This window comes from Panicum virgatum, chromosome 2N (assembly GCF_016808335.1).
Source record: "Panicum virgatum strain AP13 chromosome 2N, P.virgatum_v5, whole genome shotgun sequence".
NCBI lineage: Eukaryota > Viridiplantae > Streptophyta > Magnoliopsida > Poales > Poaceae > Panicum > Panicum virgatum.
In genome coordinates this window covers 11,690,953-11,717,979 of record NC_053146.1, presented here as the reverse complement: position 1 = coordinate 11,717,979, position 27,027 = coordinate 11,690,953, and the positions used below count along the sequence as shown (strand labels likewise).

Genomic DNA, 27,027 nt, shown 5'->3' with positions numbered 1-27,027 from the left:
AATTCTCTAGTAAATGAAATTTGGTCAAAACCTTTCCATGCTGCAACAGCATTTGATAGAATCCAAGCAAAATTAAAAAGGATCAAACAATATTTCAAGGGTTGGGGGTTCAATAGGCAAGGAGTCCAAAAGAAAACAAAGATAGCCCTCCAAGAGGAGTTGTTGAGTCTGGAAAATCTTGAGGAAATTCATGATCTTGACCCAAATCAAAATCAGAGAAAGTCTGAAATTCATAAGCAAATCCTGAAAATCCTTAAGGAAGAAGTGCTTTACTGGTATAAAAGGTCTCACTCAAAATGGCTTCATGAGGGAGATAATAATACTGAGTTCTTTCATAGAATGGCTAATGGTCAAAAAAGAAAAGGTACTATCACCTCCTTTATGGATGGTAATACACTAATTGAGGGTGATTCCAACTTATGTCAACATGCTACTGATTATTATAAATCTCTATTTGGACCTGCCCCGGGCAATGCTTTTCCTCTAAATGAGGACTTATGGGAAACCTCAGAGAAGGTCACCAGTGAAGACAATGCTGAGTTGACCCAACCTTTCTCTGAAATTGAGATAAAAGAGGCTCTTTTCCAAATAGAAAAAAACAAGGCTGCAGGCCCTGACAAGATTCCCATTGAGTTTTATCAGCACTGCTGGGACATAGTTAAAGAAGATGTGGTGGAAATGTTCAATGATTTTCATGCTGGGAATTTAGAAGTGAGCAGACTAAACTATGGAATCATAACTCTCTTGCCTAAAGTTCAAGATGCTGAAAAGATTCAGCAATATAGACCTATCTATCTTTTGAATTGCTTATACAAATGGATTACAAAAGTTCTCACCCTGAGATTAGAAAAAGTAGTAGACAAGCTTATTCTGGAGAATCAGACTGCTTTTATGAAGAAAAGAGATATTATGAATGGCATTATGGCCTTACATGAGGTACTTCAAGAAACCAAAAGAAAAAATGAAGTGGGTCTCATTATTAAATTAGACTTTGAAAAAGCTTATGACAAGGTGTGTTGGGAATTCCTCTTTGAATGCCTTAAAATAAGAGGTTTTTGTTCAACCTGGTGTAATTGGATAAAGCAAGTGGTTTCTGGGGGAACAGTGAGTGTGAAATTGAATGATATTACTGATCCTCATTTTGTGAGTCATAAAGGAGTTCGACAAGGAGATCCACTCTCTCCTATCCTTTTTAACTTTGTTGCTGATTACCTGACCAGAATGGTCAGACAAGCACAAAGAAATGGCCTCATCACTGGTCTAGTTGCCAATATAATCCCTCATGGAGTGGTCATTCTGCAATATGCAGATGACACAATCATTTGTTTAAAAGATGACATTGATGTTGCAAGAAACATGAAACTCCTGCTTTATATCTATGAGCTCATGTTTGGCCTTAAAATCAACTTCTCCAAGAGTGAAGTGATAATGATAAATGGCAATGATGATTTATATCTGCAATATGCAGAGCTATTTAATTGCCAAACTGTAACTTTTCCCTTGAAATACTTAGGAGTACCAGTCAGCCCAGCAAGACTGCATGTCAAAGACTGGTTGATTCTGGAAGAAAGGAATGAAAAGAAATTGGCAATTTGGAAAGGCAAATCTTTGTCTATTGCTGGAAGAACAACTCTTATCAACTCTAGTCTCTCCAGCACATTCATCTATCACATGTCTATGTACCTCTTACCAAAAAGCACAACTGAAAAACTGGATAAGCAAAGAACTTTCTTCTAGCAAGGAGGGAAACAAAAAAAGAAGTATCACCTTCTAAAATGGCAAATTATTAACAAGAGCAAGAAATATGGGGGCTTAGGGATAAAAAACATCCACAAGATGAAGTGGTGGAAACTTGAGAAAGAAGAGGGCATCTGGCAACAGATTGTTAAAAAGAAATACTTGGGCCAAGACACAGTAGGATCTGTGTAGCACAAACTAGATGATTCACCAATTTGGAATGACCTACTCAAGGTGAAACACATTTACCTACTTGGAAGATCATTCAAAGTAATGAATGGAAAAAATACTTCCCTTTGGTTGGACACATGGCTGGAGGATAAGCCCTTATATGCCTGTTTTCCTATCTTATTTGAGCTCTGTAAAGAAAAGAATATCTCTCTATACCAGTTTCTGAATCACCAAGGGCAACTACAGTTTAAAAGATGCCTCCCTCCTATCCTGTTTGAACAATGGTTGACTGTGGTGGATAAGATCTATCATTATTCTTTCTCAAATGCCGAAGATATTCCTATTTGGCACTGGAACAAAAATAAAACCTTCTCAACCAGATCTGTCTATGACTACCTGACTAGAGAATCCACAAGAAAATCCTTCAAACACATCTGGAAAGCAAAAATCCCATACAAGATTAAGATCTTCCTATGGCTTGTGGAGAACAATGCTATTTTGACCAAAGATAACCTCATCAAGAGGAATTGGGTTGGAGATCCAACCTGCTACTTCTGTCAGGAACCTGAAACAATTCAACACCTGTTCTTCAAGTGTTCTATTGCTAAGATCATCTGGGGGATTGTGGGGCTTTGTTTTGGGGCCAACAACATCCCCTGTGACATCCAGCAATACAAAACCTGGATTGCTATGTGGCTTCTAGGGGGGACACAATGTACACAAGTGGTTGCGCAGCAATCTGCTGGGCCATTTGGAAATGCAGAAACAAAGTATGCTTTGAAGGGAAACAACTCAGGAATCCAATAGAAATCATGATACAAAGCTGTTCTTTTCTGTCATATTGGGCAGGTCTGTACAATGAGGTGATGCAGGAGAAGATTTTGGAAGGGGTGCAGGATCTTCTGGCGTGTGCTCACAAGGTGCTAGCAGGGCAATCTGTTCCTTCTACAACAAGACGACTACTTCCTCCTCCTCAAGACGACGACCGTGTGCCTGATGAGGAAGACTAAAGAGCAATTCTGTTTGCAAGACTTTTTTGTATTTCTGGATGCTGTAATAATCTCTGTACTTCGCTGTCTAGGCTGGTCGGCAATTTCACCGAGGGACTTAACCTGGGAATCCTGGGTTCTTGCTAGTGACAGTCCTACCTGAATTAGGTTGGTCTGCTCGTTTCTTCCCCTGTTTCTTTCTCTGGATTCTAGTTCTGAAACTCTGTAAACTTTCTGTATTTCTGTTGCTGCAATGGAAATGGGGGAGAACCTCGGTTCAAAAAAAGTAACCTGGACTTTATGTTGCAAAGAGGGGGGAGATTCAGTTGAATGAGATGGAAAGGACCGTCAAGCAGTGGAGCTGCAGAACTTCTGCAGGTGTATGCAACAATGGAATTATAGTTCTCAAAATACAAATATTTCAACAAAGGAAAGGCAGACACATCAAACTCTAGTCTAAACCGCAAGAAACTCATGTGCTGAAGCTGAGCTGACTCAACGTAAGATTAATATATACAACTCCCCGGCCGGGTACATGTGTAACTATCTGATCAACAAAATAAAGGGCTTAAGTGCAAGAGCATCAGAGATATATATGGCTCAGCTCTGGCTCCTACCACCAAGGTCTCTATTAACCTTGCCTAAGTGCTGCAGGGTTGTGTGGTTCTTTTCGGTTGTAAGCTCTCGGTTCACGTTTGCTGAGACTGGATTTATTTTCTTAATATAAAAAATTAACCTCGCCTTTTTGATGAAGAAGCATTATGTGGCAATGAGCAAATTCATGAAACAGCACTCGGTGTTTCTTTTTAATTGTGACTGTTGGATAATGTAAAGGCAAAACATAATAACAGCAAGGGATATGATTGTGTTTCCCTATTGCTGAAACAGGACATAGTAGTGGCATTCACTTGCAAGTTTGATCAGTGCCCAGTTGGGTCATGGAGTGAACATCATGAACTTACAAGTCCATACACAAATTTAAGAGAAAATTTGGCTTTGATGTAGCGAAAGAAAGCCACAACGTGACATGCATCAAGCGGTATTGTTCAAGCTAATCCACATTGAGTGCTTTTTCACCTGATTTTCTTACTGCAGCTAAATCCATTGCTTTATTTCCTTACTCTTTGGCACGAAAACATAGTGATTGCCCTTTTTTACGAACAAAACACATAATTACGGCAAGGAAACATAATTTGGTGATGGCATGACATGTTTACAAATTTTTAAAGAGCATTTCAAGTGAACATTTTTTATTGTTTGGACTTTTTTTCGAAACAGAGTTAAACCATGAAGATTGCATTTTGCCAATGGTTTGAACAGTTATTACTGAGAATCTGCCATCATAAAAACTCGAATTTGCCACGCAATGTGCTAGTCAATCATCGTCAAGCTTGAGACTAGACGGCCTGGAACCAGTGGCGGATCTAGGATTTTAACGTAGGGTATGCCACACAATGACACAAATGCTATCATGTACAATCCGGTATAATTTCATAAAATGATTTCAATTTACATGATATAAGATGACTAGATGTCTTTCCTAAAAAAAAGATGACTAGATATCTAATTGTCTAGATCTACTTTTCTATGTATGTGGGAAAGGATATAGAAAGATTGTAGGAAAGTGCAGATATGAATCGTCTCGACGTAGTGGGCAGAAGGGAACTTGACTTGTAACACAGGAGCTGAGAGAATAATGTCAGATCGTGGGTATGCCATGGCCCATGTGGCATACCCCTTGGATACGCCCCTGCCTGGAACATTAACAACTGGCCTTGCCATACATTTATTCATTACCCTGGAATGAGTCATAACGTATATATGCTCGTAGTGCTAATCACAAATAAATACTGCTGATCTGGAGTTGAATTTATTATTATGTAGTGCTGTATAATATTAATGTACTTCCAAAAACAACAAGTTCTGAGTAAGACGCATTTGCTGTTCTCTACAGGTCGGATGACCATAAGAAGCTAGCTGCACATTTCATCAACACCATTAACTCTTCATGCTACCTTCCTATCTGTTGATGACATCATGGTGCTAACGTCAAGTATATCTCTGCCTATTGCAGCTATAGCATAATATCTCTGCAAGGTGTTTATTTGTTCACAATTTTTCTGTCACTTTTTTTTTGCGGGTAGTTTTTCTGTCACTTTGCCACGGTAAGCACACGATTCTGTTTCTGAAATTTATATATATCCAACAGGGATGGATGTGACGAGAAGCAAAATGATTTTTTTTCAAGTCGTACTAACTCAAACTCACGAACTCACGTTGTACAGATGCTAAAATCCACGCGTTCTGTCATGGTCTCTCGGTTGCTATCGAAATCATTAATTTATGGAAGGATTACAACCAGTAGATATCTCATTTTTTTATGACAGTGCCATGCATACTGTATTCCAGAACATTGCAATCGAAAAACCTTACTGTTAACCCAATAACGTCAAATATTTACAAATGCCTTCCAAATTAAGAACGTGGAATAATCCAACTGGCTATAATCCAGCATGTAGTAGCACTCACATTCAAATCTTTTCAGATTTTTTTGCTTCCACTTTGATCCCTTACATGTGCCTATATAAACGATTGCATTGTGTACCAAATCATCATACTACTCCTAAAGCTTTCGTCAAGAAACTAGAGATGGTGAAGGGTCAGAAGTCCAAGGGAAGGCAAAAGATTGAGATCAAGCGTATCGAGAACGAGGAAGCACGGCAGGTATGCTTCTCCAAGCGGCGCCAAGGCCTGTTCAAGAAGGCCAGCGAACTGTCCATCCTTTGTGGCGCCATGGTTGGTGCTATTGTATTCTCACCGGCTGGTAGGTCCTTCTCCTTTGGCCATCCCTCTATTGATGAGATTATAAGCCGATTCCTCAATTCGGTCAATCCCAATGGCCCTGCCCCGGGTGGTCCAAGCCATGATAGTGCTGTGTCGTCGTCAGTGACAGATACTGTCAGTAAGCTGAACATGGAGTTGTTAGAGTTGGAGCAGTCACTGGAGTCTGAAAAGAAGAAACAGGAGAGGTTGCAAGAGGCAACTGAGAAGTTAATGGGTGAACGTATGATGCAGTGGTTGACTGCAAATATCTTTGAATTGGGTCTAGATGAACTGCAAGAGTTCCAGAAGAAGCTGGAAGAAATACATGTTGTTGTCAAAGAGAAGATCAATCAGGTACTGGTTCAAGCAAGGCCGTACACTCCTGCTGGTTCCCTGCCACAACTACCTATGGAGATAGCTTCTACCTCCCAGAGTGCCAATCCTTTGGCTTCCACAGCTCCGAGTTCAAGGGCTGCACCCATTGGTGGATTTCAAATGAACTATCCTTTGCTTAGTGGTGGTGTCCATGGGGTTGGTGGCATGGAGAATTTTCCCAGCAACCAGAATCATGGATGATTGCTACAGATTTGATATGTATATGAATAATATGATCAGTAGTAGATGCATATACTGATCATTTACAACAGGGAACAAATGTTGTGTACCTTCATTTCTGATGTTAGATGTGTGTCAGCAAGATATATCTATGACTTGTTGTCAAGATATAATCTACAATGCAAGGAAATTGTTACCATCGGAACTCTTTGTAAAACTTCATATGTATGGTATATTTCTTACTTATGAATCTGGTGATGTGATGTTTGATGTTGGGCCTTCCTCACAATGAGGTTGCCATTGCTCCAATATATTCCAATGTTTTAAGTGCGTGTGAGGCCGTAGTTTTTTCAAAAAAAAAAAGTGTGTGCGCACATTATCGCTAGTGGTTTTTAACCTGTAGGTGCGCTGCATCAGGTAATGTGAAAATCAAACTGGGGATGAATCTACACTACTCCATCTTATGCTTAAGCCATGTACCCTACATTTGGTTAAATAACTCTCAGAAAGATCCATCATCTAGTGGCACGAGGACAAAGTCCTTGTTGGTGACCTTTTAATCCTTTTCCTGAACAACAACCACTTGAGATTTTTTATGTTGCTGCTCGCTTTACTACAGTACCAAAGGCTTTCACGGCTGACACCTCTACCATAGAATCCAAGCCCATTGAAGCACCAATAGTTGTAGCAGTGGGTAAGGCTTTTATTCAACTCTCTCTGGCATGCCATAAACGAGTGAAAACAAGCATGAAATTCACTTGTTGACACAAATTATAAATCTTACAGATGCACTGGCAGCAAACAAAAAAATGAGAGTTACAAATTTGTGTTGGAAACATAGGATCCAACGTTACACCTAACCTTATAGTTTTTTCAGGCCTCTGTGACATAAACAAAAAGTTAATAATACTACCCCTGAGCTTGAAATAATAAACACAACAAGCAATGACTGCCTTGAATATGCTGAAAAAATATATGTGGCTGAATGAAACAATGCTTTCACAACATTAAGCTAGCATTGCACTTGAATTATGGAAGACATGATTTACTTATAAGTTATTGTTAGCGTAATTAAAACATATCAAGTTCTTAGAATATTTTTTTGCTATATTTCAAATTACAGAATTGAGCATATTGTCTTCACTAATAATTGTAGCCCATTCATATTTCTTTTGAAATATTCTATGGAACTCGCATAACGTAGTAAAGATGCACTAAAACACTTAGGAAAAATGCAGTAACTGAGTTTTGTTGCATGATGCAGTAAAAGGATCTGAAGGTTGCCGTGGCCAATGTAAGGCAGGAAAAGGGGCACATGAACTATACTATATCATTCTTAGAAGTGGAATAAGCAGAAGGCCGAGACATAGGGTTGATGTAAGGAAAATGGCCCCATTAGGCCATAGTTTTGTGATTTTGGTGATTGAGTAACAACGCAATCAATCGGACTAATGAGTTTGTCAAGTAAACATTAATAGATCTCAGGGATGAAGTAAAAAGGCCAAACAAAGCAACACACGAAGAAAGAACTCAAACAAACGATGAATTGGATGAGTTCAGCAGAAACCAGTTGCACCGGATGCACCGGTGGCACAGCACCGGTCTAACCGGTTGGCGTCGGATACACCGGTGCTATACCACCGGTGCAATAGGGCCAAGCAATGCCCAGCCCAAGGGGAGAAGATCAAGTAGCACTGGTTACACCAGTGGTACTAATTGGTGGCGTCGGTGCAAGCACATTATCATGCACCAGAGAGCATGTCAAGCAGCCGAGGAGAATTTCTTCAGCACCGGTTACACCGGTGGTCACCGGAGCAAGGCACTGATGCAATATTGCGACAACTGCAAGGGAGAGAAGTTACACCAGATGAACCGGTGACAAGGCACCGGTCTAACCGGTGATAGCCACGTCGGCTGTCAGAAGGCCAACGGATAGTGCAGAGCTGTGAGTGATCGGATACACCGGTGCCCTACAACCGGTCTATCCGGTGCCCTCGCAGAAAAGTGGCCAACGGCTCTTAACGGCTCTATGAGCATGGAGGCCTATATATATGTGATCCCCCGGTCATTTGAAGTTTGCTGGAGTTCAAGAACATCACACCCACACCCAAGAACATCTCCAAACCATCCAAGAGCTTAGTGATCATATCTTTAGCCCTTAGCACATTCTTGAGAGTGTTAGTGATAAGTTAGCTCTTAGTGAGTTAGAAAGCAAGGCCTTGAGCCTTTGTGCTGTGGTTCTTTGTTGAACCAAGAAGATATCTTGGTGCACCGGCCCCTTGGAGCTTGGTGGCTCGCCGGCAATATCATCGATCCTCCGACTTGGTGTGGAGCGGTGACGACATCCTTGTGCGGGGGACGTGGAAACCCCCATCCGTTGTGGAGAAGCTCCTTAGTGGAACCCGGGACCAAGGTGACCGTGGTTGAGTCCACGGAAGAGACTTGATTTCCGAGAAGCGATACTCTTAGTGAGTGCTTCAACAACGTGGATGTACGTGTGCCTTTGTGGCTAACCGAACCACGTGATAAACACCCGCGTCAAGAGTTTGCTTCCTCCTATCCCTCTCTTTAAGCTTCCGCATTTCATACTAGCAATCTTTGTGTGCCTTTATTTTCATAGAGTAGTTTCTTGATAGGAAAGGCTATAGGTTGCTAAAGTCTTTTGGGATAGGGTTTTACACTAGAACAACAATAGTTGCACATATAGATAGCATGTTTTAGTTTAATATTGTGCAATTTATTTGAAGCCATTGGTCTAAGTTTTTAGTTGCCTAATTCACCCCCTCCCCCTCTTAGGCTAGAGCACCCGATCTGGTCTTTCAATTGGTATCAGAGCTGGGACTCACTTCTCTCACAAAGAAAACCAATTCTATTGGCAATTTATGTTTACCGGCTTACTTGATCGGTTAGGGTTCACCGCCTAGTGAGTTAGCTATTTGGGAAGGGATGAATTCTTTAAGACCTCCTTGACGGTTCGACGGCAGGGCTTCCAACATTGGAAGGTTTTAATGGAAGCTCACCTCCAAGCAAAGGGCCTAAATGTTTGGAGGGTAATTAGTGAGGGAATGAAGGGCAATAGTCAACAAGAGAAGCAACATGATGCGATAGCCAAATATGCTATTTTAAGCTCTCTTGGTGACAATGTGTTCAATCGTGTCTTTGCTTGCAAAAATGCTAAGGAACTTTGGAAAACTATTAGTGAGAACCGTGAAGGCACAAAAGATGTTGCAAATAAAAAATATCATGTTCTCATTGATAAACTTAATAGTTTCAAGCAACTTGATGATGAAAATGCCGAAACTATGTACTCACGGTTGAATATTCTTGTGAATGAGATTAACTCTTTAGATGTGAAGAAAACTGATGATTTGGAGCTCATTTGCAAGATCCTTCACTCTCTCCGAAGGCCGGAGTATGATTTGGTGATCACAATTCTCTATGAGAAAGAAATCAACACATTGACACCAAATCAAATCCTTAATAAGGTGATCGCCCATGAGCTACGCCATGACATCAAGCCAAAAGCGCCACCTTCTTCACCAACACATAGCGCACTTGCATGCAAGCAAGTAAAAAAGTTGAAGAAGATGGCCATCAAAGGTAGCTCAAGTGAAGGAAGAAGAGGAGGAATGCCAAAACTCCTCAAATGATGAAAAAGAGCCAATGGACCCCAACCTCTATATGCAAGTCAAAAAGATGAACAAATACTTGCAAGAAATCAACTCAATAGGGTATATGGTCTTCCTCAAAGATGGGCCTCATCACCAACTTATGAAGGTTGAGAAGAGATTCAAGAAGAAGAAAGAAAAGAAGGAGAAGAAGCCCAAGCATGAGTCATTTGCCATTTTTGGTGAATGGGTTAGTGGTGGTGAAAAATCAAGTGCTAGTTCAAGCGATGAATCAAGCAAGAAATTCACCACCCACACCAACATGGGATCATCATCAAACACTTGCCTTATGGCCAAAGGTATGGAAAGCGATGTAAGTGATGATGACTCCGATTCTCCTTCATATGAAGAACTTCTTGAATTAGTTCATGAGCACCAAAAAGTAATTAAGAAGCAATTAAATGAAATTGAAAATCTTAATGCTCTTAATGATCTTAATGCTATCTTCGCTACAAACCATGAAAATTTATTATGCAAATTCAAATTGCTTAGCGAAGAGCATGAAGAGCTCAAGTTGAAAATTGAGAGCATTAATGATACTAATAATGCTTCAACTTTTTCCTTTGATTCAATCGATAAATATAATCCTTGCAATGAGAAATGCCTTGAGAATGTTGTTGTAGAATCATGTGATGATCTCATTACTAAGGAGAATGATGAGCTCAAGCCAGAATTACAAAGGCTCATGAAGGACTTGGCTAGATTGAAGGGCAAAAGCATAGAGAGCAATTTCCAACTTTCTCAAGATAACCGTGAAGACATGGTGAAGAAGCTTGAGAAGGGGTCCACCGTGACTTTCTCAAAGTGCCATCATAAAGACCACAAGTCCAACAAGTGTTCTCAACCAAAGAAAAAGATTTCAAATGAGAAGAACAAAAAGAAACTCACAATCAAGAGTTCTCTCATCTACACCAAGCCCAACCGGAGGAACAAGAGCAATAGCACCACCTATATGATCAAGAAGAAAACCAATGGCAAGATGGTTGCTCACAAGGTTGGGAAGCAAGAAAGAAGTTGGAATCACTTCATTTGGGTGCCCAAGGATGTCATCACCAATATGAAGGTGCCTCAAATGGTGTGGGTTCCAAAAGAGACTTGAAGCCTAAAAAGGCTAAGGGGGATTTGGAGGCTTGGCTAACTAGAAGATGAAGAATTCAAGCTAAAGAAGCCAAGCTTACATCTTGGACATTTGTTGCCCAAGTCCCCCATAAGGTAATGGTAGCTAGATTTCAACTCAAACATCATGTAGCTTCATTACTTTTGCTAGGATGTTTGCATGCATTGCATCACCTAGTGTTATATATGCTGGGTTGCTTGTGTCATGATTCTAACCCATGAGCAACCTACATGGTTTGATAAGTGTGTAGGAAGCTACACAATATTACCCTTCATGGTACATGGACTTCATGATGTATGTGTTTTATTTGTGTACCATGAGCACAATCTATAGGGTAAACTTCTTGTTGTTGTCATAAACAATGTGCATAAATTTTATTGGTGATTCAAATACTAAATGCACACATTTAGGGGGAGTTCATCCTATGGTTTGTGATTTTGGAGACTAACATGTTTTCAAACTTATCTTTTGTAGTCTCACATTGAGCCATGATCTATTGAACAAAAATTTCTACATCCAAGTTCATAGACTATGTGCTCATGCATGTGTTCACCTTGGTGTACCAAGTATCTTTGACCTCAAAGATTTTCAATTGGTATTCAACTTCAATTGGAATCATTTGCAAGTCACTTTCAAATTGGTACATACAAGGTAACTACAATCTCCCGGAGGTATGCATGGTCTATAACCCCTTCAATTGGTATTCTTGTCAATTCTTTGTTATTTTAGGGCTACCTCCGTGCATGATATGATCTAAGCTTTCTCTTCAATATCTAGTTGTGCACTTGATTTTCACATTATCATTTTGTACACACACTTTATGGAAAGCTTAGCTCATGTCATGCTAGTTTCGTGTTTTTGTGATCTACCTTAGTAATCACTCAATTGGTATCTTCATCGATATCATACATTTGGATCATAAATCATGGGACTAACTCCCTAGGCTACTAACTGTTCCCTTTGAGTATTTTGGTTTGTCAAGCTTTTTAGGTGATTTGATTCCAAAGGGGGAGAAGTTTGGATCAAAGCAAGGAGAAAATAAATATCTTCCTAAGAGGGAGCCACTTTGATTCAAAAATAGGGAGAAACAAAGGGGGATGATGGATTTAGGGGGAGGCCAAGTAACCATTGGATGATGGTAAGCATCCAAGCAAGTGTAAGAGGTTTCAAATAGATTTCAATTGGTATCAATTTCTCAATTTTTTAAAAAATTATACTTGCTTTGATTGTGTTGTCATCAATCACCAAAAAGGGGGAGATTGTAAGGAAAATTGCCCCATTAGGCCATAGTTTTGTGATTTTGGTGATTGAGTAACAACGCAATCAATGGGACTAATGAGTTTGTCAGGTAAACATTAATAGATCTCAGGGATGAAGTAAAAAGGACAAGCAAAGCAAAACACGAAGAAAGAACTCAAACAAACAATGAATTGGATGAGTTCAGCAGAAAGCCAGAAACCAGTTGCATCGGATGCACCGGTGGCACAGCACCGGTCTAACAGGTTGGCATCGGATACACCGGTGCTATACCACCGGTGCAATAGGGCCAAGCAATGCCTAGCCGAAGGGGAGAAGATCAAGTAGCACCGGTTACACTAGTGGTACTAATTGGTGGCGTCGGTGCAAGCACATTATCATGCACCAGAGAGCATGTCAAGCAGCCGAGGAGAATTTCTTCAGCACCGGTTACACCGGTGGTCACCGGAGCAAGGCATCGATGTAATACTGCGACAGCTGCAAGGGAGAGAAGTTGCACCGGATGAACCGATGACAAAGCACCGGTCTAAACGGTGATAGCCACGTCGGCTGTCAGAAGGCCAACGGATAGTGCAGAGCTGTGAGTGACCGGATACACCGGAGCCGTACCACCGGTCTATCCGGTGCCCTCGCAGAAAAGTGGCCAATGGCTCTTAACGGCCCTATGGGCTTGGAGGCCTATATATATGTGATTCCCCGGTCATTTGAAGTTTGCTGGAGTTCAAGAACATCACACCCACACCCAAGAACATCTCCAAGCCATCCAAGAGCTTAGTGATAATATCTTTAGCCCTTAACACATTCTTGAGAGTGTTAGTGCTAAATTAGCTCTTAGTGAGTGAGAAAGCAAGGCCTTGAGCCTTTGTGCTGTGGTTCTTTGTTGAACCAAGAAGATATCTTGGTGTGCCAGCCCCTTGGAGCTTGGTGGCTCGCCGGCAACGTCATCGACCCTCCGACTTGGTGTGGAGCGGCGACGACATCCTTGTGCTGGGGACGTGGAGACCCCCATCCTTTGTGGAGAAGCTCCTTAGTGGAACCCGGATCAAGGTGACCGTGGTTGAGTCCGCGGAAGAGACTTGATTTTCGAGAAGCGATACTCTTAGTGAGTGCTTCAACAATGTGGATGTGGATGTGCCTTTGTGGCTAACTGAACCACGGGATAAATACCCTCGTCTTGAATTTGCTTCCTCCTATCCCTCTCTTTAAGCTTCCACATTTTATACTAGCAATCTTTATGTGACTTTACTTTCATAGAGTAGTTTCTTGATAGGAAAGGCTATAGGTTGCTAAACTCTTTTGGGATAGGGGTTTTACACTAGAACAACAATAGTTGCACATATAGATAGCATATTTTAGTTTAATATTGTGCAATTTAATTGAAGCCATAGGTCTAAGTTTTTAGTTGCCTAATTCACCCCCTCCCCCTCTTAGGCTAGTGCACCTGATCCGGTCTTTCAGTTGACATAATTTTTCATGTATGGGAACTGAGGTATATGTGGAAACCTAATTTCTAAACCTAGTATATAATATTTAATGTAATATCTTATACTATCTACAACGAAATGTGGTAATTAGGCAATGAAACTTAGATATGCCGAGTAGTTTCACTACAGAGTTGCATTGACCTTTAGCTATTTAAACTGAATAATTAATTTTATTTCCCATGGAAGTTTGAGAAAGGGCTTCTCATGTGGATCCAGTCGCCCAAAGAGCATATATACTTGTATCCGTAGATGATATATATGCTCCCATCATTGCGACGTTATAACTTTATAAAACGGAGGGGCATGTGCCTATATATAGTGGACAAAGTCATTGGACAATATGTGCATGCGAGAAGCTTGGAGGTTTTACTTAAAACATAATGTCTTCATATACGGTTGGTGCCATGTTATGTGGACATGGGAGGTATTGGGAATTCAATCTGAGCTAGGACGCGGCGGGGGCGGCGAAGGGAGCGGCGGAGGGGGCGGCGAAGGGAGCGGCAGAGGGGGCGGCGGAGGGGACGACGGCGGCGGGAGCACCAAAAAGTTTTGGCAGCCTTCCCGCGTCTTCTCGCGCGCGCCAGGGGATTTCTAAGTCCTTTGATATTTATAGTATTACGATTTGTAAGGGCGGGTGCCGCCTGCCCCTAGAAATGATTTGTAGGGGTGGGTGAAGCTCCCACCCGCCCCTAGAAATCATTTTCCATATTTAATTCAATAATTTCCTTATATCAGAAAATATTGTGAACAATATTAAAAAATACTGAAATTTTTACCATACGCGTATTTTGATGTGTAAAACATAAGAAAAATTGCAAAGCTACATTTCAGTGTATATAATAAGAGAATGTGTTCAAACTTTAACCTCTACTATGTCACACTACTCTCTTATACAACATAAGAGCAACTTTGTCTTTTGCACACTTTCAAACACTAAAAAACATCAATTGCATTTTTGGTTTTTTTCACCAGATCCATAGGTCATTATACGCTAATGGTGAAAATTTCACATTTTTTAGATGTGGTTTGCTATTTTTTTTCATATTAAATAATTTTTCAGAAAAAATTATGAAACGATTTGTAGGGGCGGGTGGGGGCTTCGCCCGCCCCTACAAATGGATTCCTAGGCCCCACCTACCCCTAAAAATAGATTTGTAGGGGCGGTTGATGCTCCCACCCGCCCCTACAAATTGTTGCCTATATATATTGGACTTGGATTTTTCTTCGGAGGTCGAGGATAGGCCAAGCTGCCGCCGGCGCTGACCCGACCACGGCCACCTTCGCCCACGCCCGACACTGCCGCCTCCTCCAAAGCCGTCGCCCCTGACCCCCAACCCCGCGCCCCCCCCGCCCGCACCCGACCCGCTTCGATCCTCCACCCTCCCGCGCCCGACCCGCCCCACCACTGGTGCCCGCCCGCGACACCTCTGCCTGCGCCTCCCCCCCGCCTTGCAACCCCCCTCCTGCCGAACCCGCGCCTCCTCCGCTGCTCGTGGTCAACCTCCCCCGCCGCCCATAGTTGAGCTCCTCCGACGCCCGCGACCCGCATCTCCAGCACCGAATCTGAGCTAAGGTGAGATTCATGATTTATTTTTATTTTGTTATTATTGTATATGATTAGCTAGTTAGTGTGAAATTTAGTTAGTGAAATTAGCAAGCTAATTTAATAATTTGGAATGTAGTTTTTGAAAATAGCTAGTTAATTTGATAATTTGAAATGTAGTTAGTGAAATTAGCTAGTTTGAGAATAAGAAATGTAGTTATTGAAATTAACTAGTTAATTTAAGAATTTGAAATGTGGTTATTGAAAATAGCTAGTTAATTTGATAATGTGAAATGTAGTTAGTCAAATTAGCTAATTAGTTTGAGAATAAGAAATATAGTAAGTGAAATTGGCTAGTTAATTTGAGATCCTACATTTGAAAATTTAGTTATTGAAATTAGGTAGTAAATTTGAGAATTGAACACATGTTAATTTTTGTATGAAATATGCATAATATTTGTATGAAGACATATGGCAAGTGGTGGCTTTGGTGGTGGTATGCCGCATCAGGATTACCCTTTGCCTCTGGCTCGCCCTCCTGGCATCACTTTCAGCAGAGTCAACAGGACTAGACCGAGATGATGTTCTCAACAGAACATTACAACTCCAAGCATAGTACGACCCATCTTTTGTCTAGGATCCTTTGTTGGCCTGATAAATAAGAATGTTGCATACTTATTAATGTTATGTTACCTCTAATGCAGCAAATCAATTATTTTAAATGGCTTACTGAGGTACTACAGTACCTAGGTGGTACACCTCTTCAGGTGGTAACCACAGAATGCCTACAATTCAAGAAAATGACAATCTCTTTCGAGGTACCATTAAGACAAGATCTAGGTACCATGATGCCAATAGTGGCTAGTGGGAAAGAATCACTAGTTCAGATGACTTATGAAAGAACTACCATAAAAGTATGTCTTTTGGAACTTGAGAGCTATGGTTACCTGATTCCATATTTGTCATGGTTCAAAATCAAAGCACTTCCACAGAATCAACATGATATTGTTAGTCTATGTGAGAGCTTTTCACGAGAAAATCTACATGACATAGTATGTGAATTTTGTTAATTTAAAGAATTATGATAGTTTCTACATGACATAGTATGTGAATTTTGTTAATCAAAGCAGTTTGTAATATTTGTATTCCATCTCCATTGCAGGATATATTTGGTAACACCTTTATGGCGATGAGTTTAGAAGAAATTTTATGTCAAGCCGTGGAGCAGTTGGGTTATTATTCTACTGATGAGGAGGGACCAATATATACAAGGGAAGGTCTCTACCAGCGTTCTTTTCTATTTCGAACTACGCCAGATCCTACCGCAGAACTAATGTTCACCGTCTAGGGCAAAGCACTTCCTCGTAGAAGTGAAGCAAATGACACCACACTTATCCGTGCATTGATTTTCATTGACGATGCCCTGGGGTACAAGATTGGCGATGTTAAGTATGTTGACTACCTCTTGCTTCGGAATAATATTCGTTAGATGATGTAATGTAGGCATGCAATTGAACTTTTGTTAAATCTTCTATCTCTAAGTGTGGTTTGTGAGTTGTGACTATGTATTGCACACTATGCGTGTAGCTGTGAACTTATGTTAGTATCATTTGTTTATGAGTTTTCATGAAGTCATATCGGGTTTGTTGGATGATTGGGTACTGTACGGATTCATTTTCGAAACATATCCACAATGAGTCCAAGTGTCAATTGGAGTAAGGCGTGACAAAAAACTTAGATCTAGTCCAAATGCTTAGATAATATTATTCTCCTACTAAAATAGCACAACTTCATCCAAAAGTTTGAGGCAAATAGTCTCGCAAATGGCTAATCCACACCATGGAGGCCTAAATCAAGCGAGAGATAAAGAGAGTACCATTTGAGCCAAAAAAGCAAACAAAAAAACCTTACAAATGACAAGAATTACGTGTACATATATTTGTAGGGGCGGGTCGGGGGTTGAACCGCCCCTAAAAATCTATTTATAGGGGCGGCCGGCTCACCCCTACAAATGGAGCCATTTGTAGGGGCGGTTTGGGGGGGGGGTTGAGCCGCCCCTAGAAACACCATTTGTAGGGGCGGCTCACCCCACCGGCCGCCCCTAAAATGGACGTCATTTTTAAGGGCAGCGGGGGGGGGGGGGGGGGGCTATATAAATGGTGTTTCTAGGAGCAGGTGAGTTGCTACAGTACCGAGACCCATTTGTAGCAGCGGATTAAATTTAGGTCCGCCCCTAAAAAAATTGAGTCGTTGCTACAAATCGTTTTTGTAGTAGTTCCGTTGGCATATGCGAACAGATCAATGAAAGTGACAGGAGAATACAAAGAAGTAAATTAATATTTGATAATGTAACAGGATGCAATCAAATGTCAACAACGATGTTAAAATACTCATGGTTTCTAAACTATTTATTCAAATTAAATTTTGATTGTACCATTGTGTTCTTTGTCTCGAGAGCTTCAAAACTGGACCACAGTTGACCATGTTTTGACAAAATAATTTTAGAACATTTTTTAAAAAGTCAGAACAATTTAATCATGAAGGTGGAACAATTGTTCTGGCTTCACAACCAAATTGTTCCACATTCGCAAACAAATTGTTCTACCTTCATGATTCTAAGAAGATATAAATTGTTCTAAGAATAAAACTAAATGTTATAGAAGAAAGGAAAAATGATTCAAAAGAAAATCTGTTTAAATATTATCAAGTGTGATTTTATTTTAAAGATCTCGTCGTAACACATACAACGGTTCAATCAGAATTTAATTTGGCTTATTCATTTGTGAATGATATATTTTTTCGTTAGAGGTATGTTTACACGTAGTTTTATATGCTTGCGTCACGCTCCTCCTCTAGTACAGTGGCTTTGGCTGGGTAAAGGCTGCGCGGCGCGGCGGGAGCCTGCACTACTACAGAACATGCGATTTGTCTCGATTGGGAAATTTTTTTGTCTCGGTTTCCCAACCGGGAATATCAGGCTGGGACAAAAGGGAGTGCTCTTTTATCCCAAGTCTGGCAACCGGGACAAAAAGCACCCTTTTGTCCCGGTTGGTATGCCAGCGCCACGTGCCTGGTGCACCCTTTTGTCCCGGTTCTCGCATACATAGTATGCGCATAAATTAGTGCCTTGTTTCTGCCTCATACACTTTAAGAAAGAAGAAATTATCAGGTATTTATATGAATATATAATAAAACTAATGAAACGTGCAACGAATCATCCAAGTGCGTATCGCAAAATCTGTCTTGATCTTCAATTCCTTGTCCAATTTGCATGGATGATTTTTAGCAACTTGTTTCCAAACCCTGTGCATGATTAGAACAATTATAGTCAAGTAACAAAGTGATTCAAAGTATCGATCATCGACGGAGTAGTGGTAGAATTACTTTTTCATCATGTTAAGAAGATCACTGTATTGTTCTGGAGGTCTCCTTAATGAGTTCTTCTTAAGCGCTTGCATATCTCTTCTAATTCAGCTAAAACCATGAACTTCTTCTTAAGCTCCCGCTAGCACCATTCTTTTTCTCTCTCGGGTACCGCATCCCATTTCTCGCTTGGATTGAAAGCTTTCCATAGCCTGAAGCTGATCGGGATGTGGTTCCTGACAATACATCCGGATTGTCTTACGAATTTTTTGGCGGCAGCTTCTGGAGCGATCGGTTCACCATCTGGACCAACTTCCATTATTATGTACCGCCCTCCCAGTTTCTTTGTCGGGCCTCGCTTCGTCTTTTTCTGCTGCGACGATGATCCAGACAGCTATACAAAAACATTCATATACTTATATAGTATTCATATAGATTCAGATGAAAATATGATGTTCAATCCAAGTAAATATAGTTGTGATATGTACATTAGCCCTTTGTTCACCAGCAGCCTCATCTTGCTCTGCAGCAGCGTCATGCTGAATGGATGGTGCCTCAATTCCGTCACCGGACATATTCAAATATATGTCGGTATTGCTGCCATCATCAGTTTGTTCGGGGGCATCTCCTTGTGCACCACCACCTTCGGCAATCATATTCAACAGGAACTGTTCGTCTTCCGCGTCTGTTTGTTGTCGCGGGTCCATTGTAACTAAAAAATAAATACAAATAAAACCCTTAAGAAAATTCTCTAAAAAATTCACATATTCACATAAATACATGATAAATTAAGTCTTTGAATACATCATAATAGAAATTCTCTCTAATTCTCTATTTCCTTCTCTATTTCTCTCTAAATTCTCTCTATTTCTCACTATATCTCTATAATTAAAGAAAACACTATATCCATAATTGAATTCTAATAATATATCTATAAATCAATTCTACTTAATATATAGTCATAGAATAGATATAGTCACAAGGATATAGTCACAGAATAGATATAAATCAATTCTACTTTACAGAATAGATATAGTCACAAGGATTCCAAAAAGTCCTTATTTGCCCCGGTCGAGTAGAAGACTACGTTTGGATCGGACTTCATTTAGCTGGACATTTCTTTGGATCGTTGTACGATTAGATGGAGCCTACCCCAACTTGCTTGGGAAAAAAGGCTATGTTGTTGTTGTCGTACGATTAGATGGACGAGTATTGCATCGGACGACAACGTTTACATGGACGAGGATTGGATCGGACGACTACGTTTACATGGAAGAGGATTGGATTGGCGTACAAGTAGATGGACGAGGATCGGCGTACGAGTAGATGGACGAGGATCGGACGACTACGTTTACATGGAATACGATGGAATCAGCGTACGTTTAGCTGGACGAAGATTGGATCGGCGTACGTACAGACATACACATATACATACACATTAATATATTTATAAATTAAATATAATTTCACTATAAATTAACTCATTAAAAAAATTAACACGTAATTTACATCAAATTAAATACCATAATTTACAATTTATGAAATTCACACAAAAAAATTAACACATTAAACAAATTAAATTTACTAAAATTCATTTTCAACTAATTTCATACTACATCAAAATAAATACCCTAATTTACTATTTACAAATTAACACATTAAACAAATTAAATATACTCAAATTTGTAAATTAACACATTAATCAAATTAACACCTAATTTACATCAAACTATGGTTTTAATTTGAACAAAATTCACTAAAATTTGATCATAAATCACTAAAATTTGAGCATGAATTCACAAAAATTTTAGGGTTTGGGGGCCGGGGCGGTGGTGGCCCACGGTCGGCGTACTCACGTATGGTAGCGAGGTCGCGGCGGCGGAGCTCGGGGCGGCGCACGGGCGAGGCGGAGGTCGTGGACGACGGCGTGCGAGCGGGGAGGAGGACGACGTCAACGGCACTCGGGGTGGGGGCTCGGGGATGGCGGAGATCGGGGACGACGGCGCGGTGGGGGGGGAGGGCGCTCGGGGACAGCTGACCTCGGGACTGACAGGTAGGTGGGGCGGCGGAGCTCGGGGCGGCGCTCGGGGACGGCGGAGCTTGGGGCGGCGCTCGGGGATGGCGGAGCTCGGGACTGACGGCGCGGTGGGGCGGCGGAGCTCGGTCGGCGCGTCCTTTGGTGGCGGAGCTCGGTCGGCGCGTCCTCTGGTGGCGGGGGACGGTGGCGATCAGGGACAATGACGGCGACGAGCAGGAGGCGGTGGGAGCAAGGGACGGCGGCGGTACAAGGTGCAGATCAAGAAATGACCAAGTGTTGGGGGAAGGGCGGAGGTGGAAGGAGATATATGGGTTGGGGGCTTTTTGTCCCGGGTGAAACCACCACCCGGGACAACCGGGTGGTGGCTTCACCCGGGACAAAAGGGATTTTTAGGCGGGCCGGGAAAATTCCAAGCCCGCGGCCCACCTTTAGTCCCGGGTGGATCTACCACCCGGGACAAAAGGGGCCTGTTTTCCCTCGTTCCCGCCTAATCTTTTGTTTATTTTTGGTTCTTTTTACTTCTCTTTTAAAATAGGATTTTATTTGTTAATACCCGGGAAAAAATTATGGTTCCAAAAATTATAGAACAAATTTCTTATCTCTATATACACTTGATACACGCAACAAAAATATTTAATTTTCATTCAAGTGATTGGGTCAATGAAATATCTAAGTTTTTTGAAATCATATTTTTATTTTCACCATGCAAAAATATATTAAGTGAATAAATTTTTTCAAACTTTTGCTTTTCGACAGAAAGTGGGTTCTATCACGATATTAATGTTTAAAAAGTGAGTTTAACATAAAACGAAGCAATTTCATGACATTAATGTGTACTGTGTGAGTTTGTGAGATAGTGTGTGTTAGTGAGATTGTGTGTGTTAATGAGAGAGTATAGTGTGTTAATGTGAATTTAATTTCATGAAATAAATAAAATTAGTTGAGTAATCCATATTATTGTATGAAAATTATACTTGAGTCTGATAATTAAGTGAAAACTATAAAAAATGATATATATATATAACATATAAATGATAATGGTACAGTACATATATAATAAAAGTATTCGAATTGTTATTACTTTTGTATACAATAATAGGAAATGATTCAAGTACATGAAAGATTAGCGGTAACAAACTTTCTCTTGACAAATGTCTCTTGATTATGATCAGGCGCAAGTATGGAGCATCATCATTGGCTAGCAGGATGCATGCATCAGCATTTACTTCGAAAGGTGGAATGGCAACAAAGTTATTATATTCTTCTGACAAGTCTATCTTGTCCTCCACTCCAACGATGTTTCTCTTCCCTGATAGAACAATGTGTCGCTTAGGCTCATCTTTTTGCTTGTTTATCCCCTTCTTTGGCTTGCTGGACATGTCTTTAATGTAGAAAACCTGAGCGACATCCTGGGCTAGGACAAACGGCTCATCTCTATACCCAAGATTGTTGAGATCAACTATTGTCATCCCATACTCATCTCTTGTTACCCCTCCTCTAGATAGCTTAACCCATTGGCAACGAAATAGAGGCACCTTGAAATTGGGACCATAATCTAGCTCTCATATCTCTTCAATGTAGCCGTAATATGTGTCCTTTTTTCCATTATTGTCCGTGGCATCCATACGGACACCGCTGTTTTGATTGATACTCTTTTTATCTTGGGCTATCGTATAAAATGTGTTACCATTTATCTCGTACCCTTGGTATGTTAAGATATTCCAAGATGGTCCCCTAGCCAATAAGAACAGTTGTTCACTTATATCCAAGTTATGCATTAGATGCTTCTGCAACCACCTGCCGAAAGTGTTCATGTGCTCACGTGTAATCCATGCCTCAGACTTTTCCGGGAATTCGGAGAGCAGAATCTTCTTGTGTTCCTCGATATACGGGTCAACCAAGGATGATTGTTGAAGAACCGCATAATGCGCTTTCTTGAATGAGAAATCATCTGTGCAGACATAAGATTTCTTTCCTAATGTACCCTTTCCATTTAGTCTCCCCTCATATCGCGATTCAGGGACCCCAATCGGTTTAAGGTCATCTATAAAGTCAACACAAAAGTCAATAACCTCCTCAGTTCCGTAGGCACTGGCGATGCTTCCTTCTAGACGAGCTCGATTACGAACACATTTCTTGAGTACCCCCATGAACCTTTCGAATGGGAACATATTGTGTAGAAATATTGGTCCGAGGATATCAATCTCTTTCACAAGGTGCACTAGAAGATGTGTCATGATGTTGACGAAAGATGGTGGAAATATCAACTCAAAGCCAACAAGGCATTGCACCACATCGTTTTGCAGCTTTATCAAATTGTCCGGGTCAATTACCTTCTGAGAAACTGCGTTGAGGAAGGCACATAGCTTCACGATGGTTAATCGGACGTTATCAGGCAGAATCCCCCGCAACACAACCGAAAAAAGTTCGGTCATAAGCACGTGGCAGTCATGGGACTTGAGATTTGTAAATTTTTTCAATGCCAAATTTAGGATTTCTTTTATATTGGATGAGTATCCAGATGGAACCTTTATACTGCTCAAGCAGTCAAACATGCTTTCCTTCTCTTCCTTGCTAAGAGTATAGCTGGAAGGACTTAAGTATTCTCGTCCATTATCTCACTGTTGTGGATGTAAGGCATCTCGTTTTTTCATACGTTGTATCTTTTGTCTTTCTGCAAACTCCCAAGAATGTTATCAGGTTGACGCAAAGATTTTTCGTGAGGTGCATCACATCAATTGCATGACCAACATCTAAGACTTCTCAATACGGTAACTCCCAAAATATAGATTTCTTCTTGCACATGGGCGCCATTCCGTTTTCGTTCGGAACAGGTTGGCTACCAGGACCCTTTCCAAAAATAACTTCTAGATCTTTTACCATGTCGAAGACGTCTTTACCACTACGGTGCATCGGTTTTGTTCGGTGGTTTGCTTGGCCTTTGAAATGCTTGCCCTTCTTTCGTACCGAATGCCTGATGGGAAGAAACCGACGATGACCTATGTATACAACCTTCTTACAGTGAGTCAACCATATATTATCGGTATCATCTAAACAGTGTGTGCATGCTTTATATCCCTTGTTCGAATGTCCTGACAAGTTACTAAGAGCAGGCCTGTCATTGATCATTACGAACAGCAATGCTCGTAGGTTGAAGTTTTCCTGTTTGTATTCATCCCATATCCATACACCTTCATCGCCCCAGAGCAATAAGAGTTCTTCGACCAATGGTCTTAGGTACATATCAATGTCATTTCCTGGCTGCTTTGGGCCCGGGATAAGCACTGGCATCATTATGAACTTCCATTTCATGCAGAGCCATGGTGGAAGATTGTACATACAAAGAGTCACAGGCCAAGTGCTATGACCACTGCTCATCTGACCAAAAGAATTCATGCCATCCGTACTCAAACCAAACCTTTTGTTTCTCGAATCCAATTCAAATTCAAGGTACGTTCTATCTATTTTTCTCCACTGCGACCCATCAGCGGGGTGTTTCAACATCGAGTCTTGCTTGCGTTCCTCTTTGTGCCATCGCATCAACTTAGCATTATCTTTATTTCTAAATAGACGCTTCAAACATGGTATTATAGGGGAATACCATATGACCTTCGCAGGAACTCTCTTCCGGGGACGCTCCCCCTCGACATCGCCAGGATAATCTTTTCTGATCTTGTAATGCAATGCACTACATACGGGATATGCATCCAAATTCTCGTACTTGCCTCGGTAGAGGATGCAGTCGTTGGGACATGCATGTATCTTTTGCACTTCCAATCCTAGAGGGCAAACAAGTTGTTTGGCTTCATACGTTGTGGTAGGCAATTCCTTGTCCTTAGGAAGTATTTTTTTAACAAGTTTCAGTAATTCACCAAATCTCTTGTCGGATACACCATTTGTCGTCTTCCATTGCAGCAACTCAAAGGTGGTGCCAAGCTTCTTCAATCCATTTTCACAATCTGGGTACAACAACTTACGGTGGTCCTCTAACATTTTCTGAAACTTCAACCTCTCCATTTCACTCTCACAGTCTGCCCGCACATTGTGCAGTGCCTGCCCTAGATCGTCGCTGGGATCATCTTCTGCTACATCTACTTCGGGCTCTTCCATGGGAATATTATCATCGAATGCACCGAATCCAGCATTCCCGGGAAAGTGGTCGTCAAAATCTTCTTCTTCATTGTCTTCCATGGTAACCCCCTGTTCTCCGAGCTTCGTCCGATAAACATACTTCTCCATGAAACCATTTGCGAAAATGTGGCTGTGTAGGATTCTTGAAGATGAGTAATCCTTGTTATTGTTGCAATGAGCACACGTGCAGCACATAAAACCATTCTGCTTGTTTGCCTCAGCCACAGACAAAAAATAATGCAGGCCTTCAATAAATTCGTTCGTCGGTCAGCATTGTATATCCATTGCCAGTCCATTTGCATTTTAAAGAAATCGATTTGAATTCTTTACACATATCGAATAAATAAAATATATCAAACCTAAATTAAACTAAATGTGATATAACATAAATAATTAAAAGATCTGCAATATCTATCATACATCATGATTAATTAAAAGGAGTACTTAATCCATTACAGAACTTAACAAAGGAGTACTCACCATGCAACTTAAAAATTCGCACAATAACACATAGGTTTTCAACCGTCCTTGCGTGGGAAAGCAGAATGCTCTGACGGATTTCTTGCTAGCGCAGAAGAAGATGGCGGAGCTGAAATCTCCGAGTTTGCTGGTGACGAACCGTAACACCGCAACAAATTCTCAAGATCAAACGGAGGTTCCTCGCCCCTTGCCACACATTCTCTATATTCTTTTTCCAAATAACGGAGCGCTGCCCTATGAAAAACGCTAGGTTTCTTACACCGACGACCTATAGGAGTTGTGCCCTTCTCTCGAGAAGGACAACGATCACCCCCACCGCCGCCATTCCCTCCAGCTGCTGAAGCCATATTTTACTGGAAAACACTTTTATTTTTCACAAAATTATAAATTCTTACAATTACAATGCAAATATTATTTACTATTACAATTACAATGTTCAGATTAATTACACTTGTAAATAACAATGAAAACATATAAAAAAGACGAAATCTCTAATTAATGGAAAGAAATCTCAATAACTCCTAATTATTTTGACACCCTTCAGTTCCAGGAGAACACTCTTTTCAATATCCAGAAACCCTCTAGAAGAAAAAAAACTTTATTTCAGAAAATGTATATGTCGGTAACCTCGACCCTGCGGTAATGACACTGTCTTTCGGGGAGACACGGTGCTGTACATGTAGGTCACCAATAGGCCAGTCGCAACACCAACATTTATGGTTGATAGGAACACAGCACTTGGCACAGGCAGCATGCTGGTTGATATGCTCTCAGTGCAACAACGGCCACGCTGACTGTGCCAAATGGTGTGTTTGTATTAACCGCAAGTGCTGGTGTTGCGACCAGCCCATTGGTGACATCCTTATAACGCATCGTGTATCCTCGAAATGTAGTGCCACCACCATTGAATGGAGATTAACGGCGTATACTTGTTTTGAAATAAAAATTTTGTAAGTTTCTAGATGGTTTCAGTGTAAGCATGAACGAATACATCACTAGAGTGTCAAAATAATCCATTCATAATACAAAAAATTCTAATATACTCATTTCATTAATTCATTCATTAATACAAAAATCAACTATCCGCAATATGGTCATATATACAAGTAAACCACATGAAGTGTCTACACTCATTCTAAAAATTTCTACTATCCACATGCTCATCTAAATCTAAAAGAAAATCACACCTACATATGCAATCTAAATGTCCAAGAAATGAGCTACATATTTTTTCTATTTCTAAAGCATGAAATGAGCTACACAAGCGAAGGAAGAAGAGAAAAACAAGCCCCAAACCTTTAGCGCCGATGGATGGACGGGGGAATCAAAGATCTTCACAAATGTGGTGAAGAAATGAGTAAGAATTTCCCTCTCCTGAGCCAAGAACAGCAAGAATAAGTGAGCTGAATGGCTCGGGTGGGGGGAGAGGGAAGAGGATAAGAGGGCGGAGTTTTGTCCCGGTTGGAGGCACCAACCGGGACAAAAGGCCCCTGTCCCCCGCTGGCCCGGCTAGCCGATGGATCCGGGACAAAAGCCACCTATTGTCCCGGGCCCAAAGCCAGTCGGGACAAATGGTCTGGAACAAAGTCCTGTTATGTAGTAGTGCTGAGTGCTACGCTGGGCCTTCTGCGACACTGTGACACCCAGTTGCGCGCGCGACGGCGATGATTG

At 41.0% G+C, this 27,027-nt stretch overlaps 1 protein-coding gene across 1 annotated transcript; it reads left to right on the top strand.

Moving 5' to 3' along the window:
• The first annotated feature begins 5,546 nt into the window (after positions 1–5,546).
• Positions 5,547–6,296, top strand: LOC120662393 (agamous-like MADS-box protein AGL29). Its single transcript, XM_039941549.1, has one exon. It carries the CDS (start codon positions 5,547–5,549, stop codon positions 6,294–6,296), a length of 750 nt encoding a protein of 249 aa, XP_039797483.1.
• The last annotated feature ends 20,731 nt before the right edge of the window (positions 6,297–27,027 follow it).

Bases quoted from the DNA above. Each gene is read 5' to 3' on its own strand.
- LOC120662393 (XM_039941549.1), top strand. From the start codon at position 5,547: ATGGTGAAGGGTCAGAAGTCCAAGGGAAGGCAAAAGATTGAGATCAAG.